The sequence below is a fragment of the Siphateles boraxobius genome, unplaced genomic scaffold (genome assembly GCF_051911475.1).
Source record: "Siphateles boraxobius isolate OS27281-9 unplaced genomic scaffold, OSU_SipBor_1 130, whole genome shotgun sequence".
Lineage (NCBI taxonomy): Eukaryota > Metazoa > Chordata > Actinopteri > Cypriniformes > Leuciscidae > Siphateles > Siphateles boraxobius.
This window is the reverse complement of record NW_027508734.1, coordinates 12,640,743-12,656,762: the sequence shown is the minus strand read 5'-3', so window position 1 is coordinate 12,656,762 and position 16,020 is coordinate 12,640,743. Positions and strand designations below refer to the sequence as shown.

The window sequence follows — 16,020 nt, the reverse complement described above, 5'->3', positions numbered from 1 at the left end:
CTGAGATAATTGGACGGTGATTTATTTTCTTTATTGTTATTTTGTTTCAATTCTATTGTGATTTATTTCTTTTGATTTGTCTATTAAGTGTTCATAATTTCTATTTTTGGGTAATAAGAGTGAACTGAAAGGTAATTTGAAAGGTTGAAATTGAAAAGTTACATTTAAATCAGACCAGAGGAGAAAAGTATTCTTAATATAAATAAGTCAAATTAGGAATAATTCAAATAACTAAAGAAACCTTATATCTTACTTATACCAAAATAAAAGCTAATTAGGTGAAATTAGATTTAAAACTAAATAGAAAGTATAAATTATAGTAGATAAAAAGAAAGAATAAAAGGTTACAATTAGGATTCAAATAAGAGTTTATTTATTTCTGGTTTATTTTCTTTTATGTGATGTGGTAATAATTTAATTTTATTGTCTTTTTGAACATTTTCTTTTTTTTCCCTTAATTGCTTGTTATTCCTTTTAAATATATCGTACCTGTTTTTCTAACTCAAACAGTGTGTCCCTGTGCTTCTTTGCTGCTAACACAGTCTCTTGAGCGAATTCTGGTCTTCTGATCGCTGGTCCATAGATTGAAGCAGTGTCTTCTTTCACTTCCCTCTGTGTCTTTTACTGAGGAGAGTGAGGGTAACACACTTGCCACGACACGGGTTACAGAAAGTTGGCGAGCCAGCAAGGAGACTGTTGCTTAGCAACAAGGATAGTAGTAGGAAACGAGCTAATTAGTAACCGAAATTTTCTCAGAGTGTTGATCTTACATTGTGACGATGGAAATCATTGAGAGAGAGAGTGTGGACGTAGCAAATGCGCTTCTTGTCAAAGGTCTCACGTTGACCGAAACGGATGATGAGCTGAGTATTTTCTTGCAAAGGTATGGCTCGGTTAAACGTAATTTGATAATTGACGATCAAACGTCTGAGTTCCATCAGCATGCCGTTGTAGAATATGCTCACAGCTCTGCAATGCTGGACTTAGCGCCAATGTTACCCATAACTTTGGGAAGTCTTTCGAATCCAAGCGTCATGTTCCAAGTACGAGCTTTGGCTAGTGTCCGTAACCAGACGACCAGTGAGAAACCTCTTTCAAATGTGTTTCAGGAGGAGTTGAATGAACTCCAGGAAGTTCACTCTACCAACTGTACTCCAGAGAGAGTGCGAAATGTGAGCTGTGATGATTCTAGGAAAGCAGAAACAGTAGAAATGCGAGATTTAGAATTCAAAAACCCAATCAAGAGACAGACGGGCCCTATGGCCTTTCCAGAAACCACCGTTGATGGTGTTACAGTGACTACTCGTTCTGGTTTCCCCATGAACATTGTAGACCCACCAGGTGTTCAGAAGATGGTTGTAGAGCACATAGTGAAGTCGGCTGATGCTACGATGTTACAGCAAACGTCAGTCCGTCTTAGGAATTTCTCAGGGAGGTGCCCGCGTCCTCCAAATGAACCTGACTTTGACACCTGGCGAGTAAGTGTAGAACTCCTGCTAAGTGATCCGGCTATTTCCGATTTGCAAAGAGTACGTAGGATCCTAGATAGCTTGTTGTCCCCTGCCGCAGACGTAGTGAAGCATGTACGACCTCCCGCTTTGCCTGCGGTGTACCTTGAGTTGCTAGAATCAGTGTATGGTTCTGTAGAGGATGGTGACGAACTGTTGGCCAAGTTTATGGGCACCTTGCAGAACCAAGGTGAAAAGTCATCAGATTTCTTACACCGGTTGCAAGTTCTTCTGAGTTCAACGATTAAGAGGGGAGGCATCGCGGAGAAAGATCATGACCGTTGTCTTTTGAAGCAATTTGTAAGGGGATGTTGGGACAATGGTCTCATTGACAGCCTTCAGTTAGGGAAAAGCGGAGCCCAGCCACTCACTTTCGCTGAGTTGGTTGTGTTAATTCGAACAGAAGAGAGTAAACGTACTTCCAAAGAAGAAAGAATGAAAAAGCACCTTGGGTTGCCAAAAACTCCTGTTGTTTACCCGAAACCTCGAGCTGCCACCCAGCAAGTGGCAGTGTATTCTCATGAAGCACCAAATGCTAGTAGTTCTGAAACAGATTCTCTAAGAAAGCAACTTGCAGAAGCTCAGGCCCAACTTGTTACTTTAGGTGGAAATTCAGATCAGAAACGCCAGAGCGGATGTTCTGAGAAAACAGAATTTGATGCTTTGAGAAAAGTAGTGGAAGAGTTGCGTGCTCAGATAGCCGCTATGCGAGTTTCCATGACTCAAGAAGCAAAACGTGAAGATTCAGACAGCTTAGAAGTCGCTAACCTACGACGACAGGTAGCTGAACTGCAAGCTCAGAATGTTGCTCAGAGAAATTTTAGAGATCACTCCCATGTGACTGCTAGTCCTCGAGTTTTTCCGCCTCAGAGTTTAATAGAGACAGATACTGGTCGAGATGTTAGAAGGGCCCAACCAATGACCAATCGGCCTCGTCCCGGATATTGCTTCCGATGCGGAGAGAATGGTCATTTGGCTGTTGCCTGTGATAATCCAGCAAACCCCTTGAGAGTTGAAGAAAAGCGTCGTAAGTTGAGAGAGCAGCAGGCCCAGTGGGACTCTCTGCAAGGGAATTCTTCCTTGTCTTTAAACCAAGGGACGTCTCTGTAGCGGGGCATACAGAGACGAGGTGTAATTTGAACCGCCCTAAGTGTTATAGACTAGAGGCTGACATTTTTTCGGGAATCCCACGGGTCACGGGATTCCCGTGGGATTCCTGCAGGATGGGAGTCATCTTTGCTATCAATCACGGGATTTGGACGGTACAGGATAAATGGTTAACGGGAGCAGACGGGAGCGGGAATCAACCAATAGCAAAGACGACAAAAAAAGAAAAAAGTAAATGCATCATTTTGTAGTTTCCTTTTAATACGCCTACAATGTAACGCAATTAAAAAATAACTACACGACCCAGCCGTCCCAGAAGCCATCAGTGCTTTTTGTCACGGCTTACTGCCGAAATTCAAAGAGCAGTGATGGAGGGAGCTAACAGCCGCGGAGAAGTCGATGTGGCAAAAAATGATTTACAGCGCAAAGTCAGAAGTAATGACATGTCTATTAAGTTCACAGAACTGGTCGGAAAGTCTGAAATATTAATTAAGTTTATGAGAGTAGAATGTGACGGTGATAGCACAATGTACGCTGCTTGTAAGACATGCTTAGTCTTAGTCAAGTACGCAAGTGATTCAGGGACGAGCGGTCGGAAGAAGCACACTTGCAAGGCAAATTCAGGAAAGAATCAGGCAAGCATCGCTTCGTTCATCAAGCGAAAATTGCCGTATATGGGAGCGGTACAGGAGCGGGAGTCAGTTTAAACAGGAGCGGGATGGGATTGGGAGTCAATTTACCAGGAGCGGGATGGGATGGGATTATTTTTTAAACTTTGGTCTGGGAGTGGGACGGGACAAGATTTCTTTCTACGGGAGTGGGACGGGACAGGAGTGAAAATCCACTCCCGTGTCATCCTCTATTATAGACAAGCGGCCGTCACGAGTAACCAGAATAGATCACCATTAAGGAACCTGCCAGAGGGGTTAGTAGGAGTAAAGTGCACAGCGCAGATTGTTATTGGGGGTAAAGTAGTTAGTTGTCTCCTAGACACAGGATCTCAGGTTACTACCATTCCTCAGTCGTTTTACAAGTCGCATCTGTCTGATCATTCGTTGAAGTCATTGGGAAACCTACTAGAGGTAGAAGGGGCCAATGGACAAGCAGTTCCATATCTAGGGTACATAGAGTTGGTCTTGAAGTTTCCGAAAGAGTTTGTGGGTGCAGAAGTTGAAATCCCTACCTTAGCTTTGGTAGTTCCGGATCTCAAGAGTCTGTCGCAAGTTCTAGTAGGTACCAACTCATTGGATGTGCTTTATGGTCACTGTATCAACGAGAAACAGAACAATCCTTGTTCAGACTTTCACGGGTATCAAGCAGTGCTTAGAGTTCTTGAAGCGAGATGGAGACAAGCTGGCAGTGAACCGTTAGGACATGTGAAGTTGATGGGAAGTATACCCGAGGTTGTGCCTGCCGGGAACACAGTAGTCTTGAATGGTTATGTTCAGCTTCGGGAACCTTGCTTAGAGAAATTGATAGCTCTTGAACCGCCTTCAACCCCAGCGTTCAGCGGTCTTTCGGTGGCGAGTTGTGTACACACTTTGCCATCCAGACGATCCTCCCAGCTGTCAGTTCTGCTCAAGAATGACACTCGGACTGATATAACGATTCCTCCTAAAGCTATACTTGCAGAGATCCACGCTGTAGAGAAAGTGATAGAGAGCACCAAGAGTTATTGCGGAGTAGAGTCATCAGCACCTACCTCTGCCAACCTTACCTTTGACTTTGGAGATTCTCCTTTGCCTTCACATTGGAAAGAGCGAATTTCGAACCGGCTAAATTCCATGCCTGAAGTTTTCTCTTTGCATGATCTTGACTTCGGTTGTACAAGTCAAGTGAAGCACCAGATTAGATTGACAGATGAGACACCCTTTAAGCATAGGGCGCGTCCAATTCACCCTCAAGACATCGATGCCGTTCGAAAGCATCTTCAGGAATTGATTTCTGCCGGAGTCATTCGCGAGTCCGAGTCTTCCTTTTCTTCGCCCATAGTGGTGGTCCGGAAGAAAGATGGTTCGGTTCGGCTCTGCATCGACTTTCGGAAGTTGAACTCTCAAACGATTAAGGATGCTTACGCGCTACCTAATCTAGAGGAGGTCTTTTCTGTGCTTACTGGTTCCAAATGGTTCTCGGTACTTGATCTGAAGTCTGGATTCTACCAGATCGAAATGGATGAAGCTGATAAGTGTAAGACTGCTTTCGTATGTCCCCTAGGCTTCTGGGAATTCAATAGGATGCCTCAGGGAATCACAAATGCGCCTAGTACATTCCAGAGGTTAATGGAGCGGTGTATGGGTGATCTCCATAGGAAGCAGGTCTTAGTTTTCATTGATGACTTGATTGTCTTTTCAAAGACTTTAGAAGAACATGAGTCGCGGTTGGTACAGGTCCTAAACCGGCTTAAGGAGTACGGGTTAAAGCTAGCGCCTGAAAAATGCCGTTTCTTTCAGACATCAGTCAAGTATTTGGGGCATGTTGTTTCAAAGGACGGAGTAAAGACCGACCCAGTTAAGGTCGAAGCTTTAAAGACTTGGCCGAGACCTACCAACTTGAAAGAGTTAAGAGCTTTCTTAGGCTTCGCAGGGTACTATAGGAGGTTCGTGAGTGACTACTCGAAAATAGTCAAACCTCTTACGGGACTCACTGAGGGGTACCCTCCACTTCGCAGGGGCCGCAGTGGGAAACGAGAGGGGGGCGAGTATTTTAACACGAAAGAGCAGTTTGGTGATCGATGGACGGATGCATGTCAGAATGCGTTTGATGATGTTATTTCAAAGTTGACCTCTGCTCCTGTCCTGGGCTTTGCTGACCCCAGACTTCCGTATACGCTTCACACTGATGCTAGTACTACGGGGCTGGGTGCGGCATTGTACCAGGAGCAGGACGGGCAGATGCGAGTGATAGCGTTCGCCAGTAGGGGATTGACAAAAAGTGAGGCTAAATATCCGGCCCATAAGTTGGAATTTCTTGCATTGAAGTGGGCTGTCACAGCTAAGTTTAGTGATTATTTGTATGGTACAGACTTCACTGTTGTAACAGACAGTAATCCTTTGACGTACGTTTTAACATCTGCGAAACTTGATGCTACCAGCTACCGTTGGCTGTCTAGTTTGTCGACCTACACTTTCAAGCTCCAATATAGGGCTGGGAGCCAGAATCAGGATGCGGACGGTCTTTCCCGGCGTCCACATGGTGAGCCTTTAGATGATTTGGTCTCTCAGAAAGAACGAGAAAGAATTGAGAAGTTTACGCTTCATCACCTTGCAGATCCTGAAAACAAGTCTGATGTTCTCATGGCTGATGTAGTGAAAGCTATATGTGAAAGGCATCAGGTGATTAGTTCACCTGAAAGTCTCAGTTTGACACACCCTTCTATTACATTAGTTGAGTCTCTCGCTCATTGTGTTAATGCTTTGCCGAAGGAGTTGCAACATGAGACTGAGCATGGGTTGCCTGTTCTTCCCAATCTCTCGGAGGCAGCATTGGCAGAATGGCAAGAGAAGGATCCAGAGCTCAAGGTGATAGTTGAGTGGATGAGAAATGGAACTAAGCCAGGTACTCTGAGGGGTCAGCCATCTGATTTAGCATTGTGGTTGAGAGAATGGAGTCGATTTGAGTTGAAGAACGGAGTGTTGTATAGGAAGAAGCAAGAGAACGGAGTCTCTCACTATCAGTTAGTGTTGCCAGTTGGACTAAGAGACATGGTGTTGCGTAGTCTTCACGATGATATGGGGCACTTAGGTATTGAGAGGACTTTAGACTTAGTGAGGTCCAGATTCTTTTGGCCAAGAATGTCCCAAGCCGTGGAGAAGAAGATCAAGACGTGTGAACGTTGCGTGCGTAGAAAAAGACCTCCAGACAGAGCCGCTCCCCTGGTTAACATTCAAACCAGTAGACCCTTGGAATTGGTCTGTATGGACTTCTTGTCATTAGAGCCAGACCGCAGTAATACCAGTAACATATTGGTTATTACGGATCATTTCACGAAATACGCCGTAGCAGTACCGACCCAGAATCAAACGGCTCGTACAGTTGCGAAGTGTCTGTGGGAAAATTTCCTGGTACATTATGGGTTTCCCGAAAAGCTACATAGTGACCAAGGACCCGATTTTGAATCCCGTACAATAAAAGAGTTGTGTCATGTAGCGGGTATTCACAAGATTCGTACTACGCCTTATCACCCCAGGGGTAACCCGGTAGAGCGTTTTAACCGGACGCTTCTCCAAATGTTGGGAACGCTAGAGAATGAGAAGAAGTCTAGGTGGAAGGAGTTTGTAAAGCCCTTGGTACATGCATACAATTGTACGCGTAATGATACAACAGGGTATGCTCCTTACGAGCTTATGTTTGGACGTCTTCCTCGTTTGCCTGTAGATTTAGCTTTTGGATTGCCAGCAGAATCTCCAGCTAAATCTCACTCTCAGTACGTTAAAGATTTGAAAGAACGGTTGCGAGAGAGCTATGAAATAGCTAAGAAGAATTCTGCTAAGATAGCAAAGCGCAACAAGGGAAGGTTTGATAAACGTGTGGTTGATTCAACCTTGGAAGAGGGTGACAGAGTTCTTGTGCGCAATGTTAGGCTGCGAGGAAAGCACAAGCTCGCAGACAAGTGGGAGCAAGGAGTTCAAGAAGTAGTTAGGAGAGCGGGAGATTTACCGGTGTACACTGTCCGACCAGTTGGGCAGAGTGGTCCCCTCAGGACATTACATCGTGACTTGTTGTTACCTTGTGGATTTTTGCAGCCGAGTCAACATGAGAAACAGCCTAAGCAAAGGGGTCGCAGGCCCAGAACTAGAGCCTGTGCAGATGATAATGATTCACAAGAGCCAGAATCTGAGTGTGAATATGAGTCTGACACTGATCGATTCATTAATCCTGCATTTAGGGATACAATTGATTTTGAAACCCGAGTTTTGGTGAGCCCCGAGCACTTGCCTTGTCGAAATCCTTGTAACGTCCCTGTTGACTTAACTGTGGATGAACCTGTGAGAGAGAACTTACCTGAATCTGGAGAAGCAGAAGCTCCTTCTGTTGAGATAGAACCTGTTCGTGTTGATTTAGAGATTCCAGTGAGAGAAGATCCAGAAATTGATCCCTGTTCTGAGTTTCCTTCCCAGGGAGCTGAAACAGAAATTGGTTGTGAAGGTGAGAACAGAAATGAAGAGAGTCCAGTTTTGATTGAAGCTGGAGATGTTGAACTTGATCAAAGTGAACGAGAGAACGACACAGAGTTTGAAGAAGGAACTATTCCCAGACGTTCGCAGAGAGAGCGAAAACCTGCAAAAAGGCTTGAATATCCCCAGTTAGGGAACCCACTTACCGTAGTGATTCAATCTCTGTTGCAAGGTCTAAGTGTGGCATTCAGTACTGCCTTAGAGGAAGTAAACGCTTCTTCTGTTGATGTACCTGTGGTTTTGATTCAATCCCAAAAATGTGTAGATGCAGCGGGACGTGCATGTATTCAAGAGGGGAGGGTGTAACCCAGGTTACTAAAGATGTTTTATTTTTTGAAATAGAAAAGAAAGAAACTGACACTTATGTGAATAAACAGTTATTTTATTAAATATCTGTAAAGAAAAGAGAAAACAAGAATACATAAATTAGAGAAGAGTGATTTGATTAAATGAGACAATGATTGGTCCTAATAGACGAATCAGAGTTGGCCGCCTTAGTGGGTGGAGTCATCGGAGTCGAGAGATGATGCAATGATCATTTTTTTTTCCGAGAGAAGCACGGAGAAAGAAGCACTGAGCGCGATCTGAGAAGAGAAAGAATTAGACTGAGCGAGCTAGTAGTTTGTTTAGAGAAATTTAGAGATATAGAACATAAAGATTTTGAGAAATAGAAACAGAACTTGATGCTGTGATTGATTGATTTTGAGTAAAAGTGAAACTAGCTTTTGTACGTGCATTGAAGTACGGGCCTAAAGCTGAGAGAGCTGCCGCGAACTTTTTCTAATTGATATTAGAAGTACTCTTGGTAAGTGAAGTTTTCGTTTTATTGTTATTACCAAGGTTCTTATGTATAAATATCCGATAAAATGTGTTCAAATGCCAAATATGTGTGTTATATTTAGCTAAATTTATGTAAGAGTCAACCTTCTGTAAAAAAAGGGAAAAATAATAGAAGATTTCTTCATAAATGTGTTAAATAAGTGATATTATAAAGGGAGAAGTTATTTTTGATGATTTGTGAAATGTAAATTTGTAGTTTTCGTCGAATAACTGAGTTTGAGCTAACGGATGAGTGTGACGCACGTGAAAATTGAGCAGATGTGGCCTAGCGCGTCATTTGAAATCCTGTTTTTTGAAAATAAATGAGAAGTTAATGTGTTAACATTATATGAAAAGTGAAGTTTGAAATGTTAATAGTTGAATATATTGATATTAAGTGTGGTAATATGTGTATTTTTGAGAAAAGTGCCTAATTGTACTTTTGGCCTTGTTTTTTCAAGGTTGGGTTTTTTTTCTTTCCCCCCCTTGGGCTTTCCATTTCTTTTTATATCCTTTCTGGATTTTCTTTTGGTTTTGTCTGATATTTTCTATTTGCTGAGTTTGGATGCTGAACGAGAATCGAGAAAGCTGCACGTGAGATGTCCCTGCTTCACAGCGAAAGTTCGAGAGTTGGTGCAAGCAGGAACTGGCGAGCCATGCCCAAATAAGGATCGAACTGCGAATCGAACTGTGAATATTGTGGTAGGATTGAGTACAGGTTTTCTCTTCCTGTTGCTATTGAACTGTGAGTTAACTTGAGTTGCGGAAGAAGGATCTCGTGAAGGAACATCGAACTGGAGCTGAGAACTGAGATAAAATCTCATATCACATTGAGATTTCTGTGAACACTGAGATAATTGGACGGTGATTTATTTTCTTTATTGTTATTTTGTTTCAATTCTATTGTGATTTATTTCTTTTGATTTGTCTATTAAGTGTTCATAATTTCTATTTTTGGGTAATAAGAGTGAACTGAAAGGTAATTTGAAAGGTTGAAATTGAAAAGTTACATTTAAATCAGACCAGAGGAGAAAAGTATTCTTAATATAAATAAGTCAAATTAGGAATAATTCAAATAACTAAAGAAACCTTATATCTTACTTATACCAAAATAAAAGCTAATTAGGTGAAATTAGATTTAAAACTAAATAGAAAGTATAAATTATAGTAGATAAAAAGAAAGAATAAAAGGTTACAATTAGGATTCAAATAAGAGTTTATTTATTTCTGGTTTATTTTCTTTTATGTGATGTGGTAATAATTTAATTTTATTGTCTTTTTGAACATTTTCTTTTTTTTCCCTTAATTGCTTGTTATTCCTTTTAAATATATCGTACCTGTTTTTCTAACTCAAACAGTGTGTCCCTGTGCTTCTTTGCTGCTAACACAGTCTCTTGAGCGAATTCTGGTCTTCTGATCGCTGGTCCATAGATTGAAGCAGTGTCTTCTTTCACTTCCCTCTGTGTCTTTTACTGAGGAGAGTGAGGGTAACACACTTGCCACGACACGGGTTACAGTTATGTCACGTGACAACTAAAGAAAACTAGGTGAGGACTCAATTGCAAAAGAATAGTGATTTATTTAATAAAAGAAACATAAAGTAAAACAAAAACCCACAAGGGGGAAAAACATAATGTAAAACAAAACAACAACTTCAAAATCAAACATACCGGAGGTCACGGGAAACCAGGAGACGTATACAAAACATTAGACAACGATCCGACAAAGACTGCAAACAAGAGGAGACTTAAGAAGGGAACAAATCAAGAGGGGACAGGTGGAAGAACTCAAACAATAATCAGGTAACGAGGGGGAGGGATCAGACAAGGACAAGAGCACATGGCCCACAATAACAAAACACCCATGTGCAACACAAGACAGGACAGGCATGTGACAATAGGCCTATATATATATATATATATATATATATATATATATATATATATATTGATCAATGATACATCAATCAAAAGTGACAGTAAAGACAATTGTAATATTACAAAATATTTCTAAATAAATGTTGTTCCTTTGAACTTTCTATTCATCACATAATGAAAAATATTTAATGGTTTGAAATATTAAGCAACAGAGGTTTTCAACATTGATAATAATCAGAATTGTTTCTTGAGCAGCAAATCAGCATATTAGAATGATTTTTGAAGGATCATGTGACACTGAAGACTGGAGTAATGATGCTGAAAAATTATGAACAAATTCTTATTATATTCTTAATATGAATTAATTAATTATTATTAATAATATATTAATATTTTTTATCAAATAAATGCAGATTTGGGAGTGTATGTCTGTCAACCCAGATAAAATGAACGTGACAACGTAGACACATAATTCAAAAAAAGAATCAAATAATTCAGATGTTTTTTCGGCTTCTACTCACTCAGTTTGTTCTGGCAGATGACAGCCGCATCCAGAGATTTCCAGATGTTGTGTTCACCCCTGTTGAGTTTGAGATTTCCTCTCTCTGAGCTCGACGCCAGGGCATTTTTCAGGCTGGTGAGCTGTTGAACTTTGCACTGCCATTTGACATGTTGACCAGAATCACAGCTGACAGTCTGGACTGGGTCGCTGTGGATGGAAGAGAGACACCTCAGGGTGCCTGTGTTCATTAGGAACCAGTGATCGGTCCACATCCACTGCTGCAGGACTGAGTCCAGACTACATGTCTTTAACTCAACTCCTCCTTCAGCTGAGTCCTCTAGACACAGGTCTTCCTTAATGTTGTGGATCGTGAAGCTGAATGTGCCTTGAAAAAAGATTATATCTGTGAGACATTGTGATTAAATCATACAAATCATGCTTTTATATCTGGAAAAAGAGAATGAATGGGAATTTTGTCTCGCACGTGATAGAAAATTGAACCAATAATATATTATTTTTGTGAGATTATATGATCTATAGTTCACCCTGAATTTCTCAAAAATAGGTCAAGGTCACATTTAACCCCAATAAGTGAATAAAGCCTGTTTTAAAGGGTTTTGCACTTATATAAGAATAGCTTTGAGAGGAGCTCTGCTTTCCAACTTTTCCAACGATTAGTTCGAAAACGCAGCGATCTCTGTTTTTAATGTCATATTTGTATACTGTCGAACAAGCAGAGGTAAACTAAATAGCGTATATAGCGTTGGCAAATATGATTAATTCTATTGAATCGATTCGTCTTAAACAGTCCTCTCTCTCACACATATAGTTTTGGAAAGTCCGATTCATCCTAGAGCATCGCTTTGTTTGGAAGGTTCTTACTTAATGAACATATTAAATGATTTGAGTACCATATGGCATTTCGGGTCTGTTTTGTAGCTATTTAATTCAACAATAGGTCTAATTATTATTAAGTATTCCAGTTAAATATTCTAGCAGTATTCAAGTTTTTTTATTTAAAAGCTCTAAAGCTCCTATTGTTTTTGTCCCAGACAACTATGGTCCTGACTGAGTGGGTGGGTGGGTTTGCGTGTGTGTGCGTGTGTGCGCGTGTGTGTGCGTGCGTGTGTGTGTGTGTGTGTGCGTGTGTGTGTGTGTGTGTGTGTGTGTGTGTGCGTGCGTGCGTGCATGCTTGCTTGCTTGCGTGTTTGCGTGTGTACACACACAAATTAGAGGTCCACCTATTTCACCAAGGTCCACTCACCCACTCAGAGATTTCTGGCCTCGCCACGGCTCTGCTCATTTGCTAACTTTAGTTAAATGCATTGGCCAACATAAAGTATTATACTTGTGGCTAACATAAGTATTTTTACCTTTGTTAATGTTAGTTAATAAAAAAATATTAATGTTCATGTTAGTTCATAGTGCATTAACTAATCAGACACAACTTTTGAATTTGAAAATTCATTTGTAAATGTTGAGATTAGCATTAACTAAGATTAATAAATGGTGCAGTAGTATGTAGTAAAGTATTCTTTATTGTTGGTTCATGTTAACTAATGTAGTGTCCTAATGTTAACAAATGAAACTTTATTGTAAAGTTTTACCAATATACTGTATATATATTTTTTTTTATTATTTTTTTTATTTTTTATTATTTATATATTTTTTTAATGCATTTCTCAGAAGTGTTGTAAGCCTATAGATTGTTGAAATATTGTCCCCAGGTCTCTACAATCAGGTTTATAATGCTTTTGGAAGACGCAGCTCTGGACATATTTCTGGCAGGATTTGTACGATTCAGAATATTAGAGGTTAAGAGTGTGTTATACCAGGCCATGTGAGAAATAACGCTATCCACAGCAACAGCAGCATCGCTCCTGTAATACTGAGTCTGCTTAAACACAAAACACAATGCAGAGGTCCAGGACATGTGTTAATACTTCCAAACATATCCAAAAACAACTTATCAAGTTTCGGGAGAATTCCTCCCCCCACATACACACACAATACCTCAAAGATGCCATTGTGCAATATTTAAAACGTTCCTAATGAGAGAATGAGATATCATGCCTTGACAAAAAAACAGATGTCGAACCGCACCTCAATGTTGAAATATTTTCTTTCTGCTGTTTAATCTTTTAAAACTGTAAAATCCTTAAATCATATTTTCATTCCAGCTAGTTTTGTTTTTACCACCTTAATCAAGATAGATAAAGTTGCAATTATACATTTTATTTTTTTATTACTTTTTTGTGTCCTTTACTTTGTAGTTTTATGCATTTTTTTTTTACAGAAAATCAATTAGAAGTCATAATGTTAAATATGTACAATATCATATTTGAGCATAGCTCTGAACGTAAATGGTTGTAATTCACGAATGCTTTGGAATGGTCTCTTTTTTGAGAAGACACTCAGATTATTGCAGAAGTACTTCAAAAAATGAAGTGTAAAAAGGTTTTCTGAAAGCAACTATACTAAATTATTATTTTTTTAATTTGATGCAAAATCTATATTTTACTTAATAATTCGGACTCTAAAATTGAGACAATCAAAGCTCTATGTCTAACTAAGTTGAGTTCTAAATTTGTGAATGTTGAGTTTGAATGCTTTTGAATTATAACTAATTTAAGATGTTTACTGTTATGTTATAGGAAAACATGCAATAAAAAAAGTGTCTGCTACTGGGACACTGACAGTTAACAGGCTATAATAAGCATATTGTAACAAAAAAGACCAGATGCATCACAATAGTGATTCTTATCAGCAATTTTATCAAGACACGAATAACCCAATGGCTTACTTAGATCACAGAGCTTCTGTATGAACTATGCTTATTAATGGGGACATGTATAAATTCAACTCACCTGAAGTGCACTGCAGCTCCAGAGGCAGATGTGGGACAAAACAGAAAGAATGACTATACATCTTGGGAACGCTTTACTACGGCAGAGAGTTTCCAAAGTTCAAATGGGAGGAGATACACTGCAATTCCTCTCCATTTTATAGTGCAGTTAGATTTATTTATGAAGTCAGAGGTGAGCGTTTCAGATGATGATGATGACTTGGGAGTTAGTGAGCAGCAAATATTATTTACATAATTAGGTGAAGCTGAAGTTATTGAGTGTATGTATATTTAGTTTATTGTTTATTTTGTACAAATCTTGGACTGAAATAGGACATGCTACAGCCAGGAAATACAGCATTCGAACTAGGCTATTTTGAGATACATACAGGCAATAAATGAATTAACCAAAGTAAAAGTCATTCGAGACACTGTTTATGATTGGTTGTGTTCTGTAAGGTCATTCTGTACCAGAGTTTTTTTCTCTCTCAGTGTTTGTATAGCCTTGCTCCAGCCTTGCCATGTTAGCGCAGCAGAATACAAATGAGAGGGACGCAGTCTTTGACTTGTCGGTCAAGTATCTGTCACATGTCTCTATGTTTGCTAGAGTAGACAGAGAGGTGGGTTTTATTTCCTTATAGCAAATGATTGGAGCTGTTCAGGGTGAATGAACTAGGTGTCACTTTCATTGTTGCAGAGGTGAAGCGATAAACGCCATTCGTTACAGTAGTATCTTTATAGTAAGAATGTTTTCCTTCTTGGTCCAACATTTTTTTATGTCTTGAGCTCATAACGATTTTCCAATGTAATAATGATTTTACACATAATGATATAGGTTATTGTGTGAGAAATGTATTATATTATGAACAAGCAACTTATAATGTAATCACAGTTCATAAAGTAGTAATACCAGTACATAATGTATAAGTGAAACAATGACAATATAATCAATGCAATAGATTATCTTTCAATTTAAATAAATGTGAGCACAAAATGTAATAATAGATTTATGTAAAATAAACTATTCCATTAAGAGTAAAGTAATTAAGCTATCTTCAATTTGTTTTGATTTTGACATGCATTATTTTGAGTCACTTTAACCCAGAAATACATTTTAAGATTTATAAATAAAATCTTTCTTTCTTTCTTTCTTTCTTTCTTTCTTTCTTTCTTTCTTTCTTTCTTTCTTTATTTCTTTCTTTCTTTCTTTCTTTCTTTCTTTCTTTCTTTCTTTCTTTCTTTCTTTCTTTCTTTCTTTCTTTCTGTAACTTGTATTAAAGTGAAGAATTGTTTGCTTAACTTTTGCTCCGTGCTGCCATTGGCTGAATCAGGTAACGTAATACACACACACACACACACACACACACACACACACACACACACACACACACACACACACACACACACACACACACACACACACACACACACACACACACACAGGCCCTTTCCCAAACGGGACCCTAGCACTAGGCTTATGAGTTTAAGATTTTATTACGTTTTGAGATATTTTGAATAAGTGTGTACTTACTATATTTTTAAAAAATCCAAAAAAAAAAAAAAACATGCTAGGGTGTACAAACCATTAATTGCTTAATTAATTAATTTAAAAAAAACTATATATTCATTAAAGATATGAGTCTTTCTTGCTTCCTTATATTGACAATGTCCTCCACGCTGGTGCAATAATCCTTAGTCTCCTGAATAAAATGAATACAATTTGGCTTAGATCCTGACCATTTTTTCTTGTGTATATAACATTTTCCCAAAATAATAATAGGTGTACAATAAAAGTTAAATTATTATTATTACTTTCATTGGAATAATACATCAAAACTATCTAATTTAATTGTAACATTTGTTTTCCTTCTAATGAAATTTTCCACATCTCCACATTTCCACATTTGTAGCCTATATAATTACAAAACAGATGGATAGTAGAATATTTTTCTATAGAACCAAAATCACATGAATAATCAATATCTACCTCTCTAACACACTTTTAGCTGATTGTACCGTGTACAATTTTAAATGTAACCTCTTTTACTTTATTATTTAAACAGTATGCTTCACAAGCTTTATTCCAGTTTATATTTCTAAAAACACTGGTCCACAATGAGCTTTTATGAGTATAGCTGTTTCACCTGTAAATATATTCCTAATATGTTTATTAGAATGTGTTTCAGAA

The 16,020-nt window shown here is 39.1% G+C and overlaps 1 protein-coding gene across 1 annotated transcript in view; it reads right to left on the bottom strand.

Annotated features, from left to right (window-relative positions):
- The window catches only part of LOC143737026 (uncharacterized), a 29,641-nt gene extending 16,734 nt beyond the window's left edge, over window positions 1-12,907 (bottom strand). The window contains exons 1-2 of the mRNA XM_077227930.1: window positions 12,820-12,907; window positions 11,007-11,372 (exon numbers count right to left, since the gene is read on the bottom strand). Coding sequence (XP_077084045.1) covers window positions 11,007-11,372; window positions 12,820-12,862 — 409 coding nt within the window. The 5' untranslated portion in view covers window positions 12,863-12,907. The remainder of the gene's footprint in view (window positions 1-11,006; window positions 11,373-12,819) is intronic.
- Between the last annotated feature and the right edge of the window lie 3,113 nt (window positions 12,908-16,020).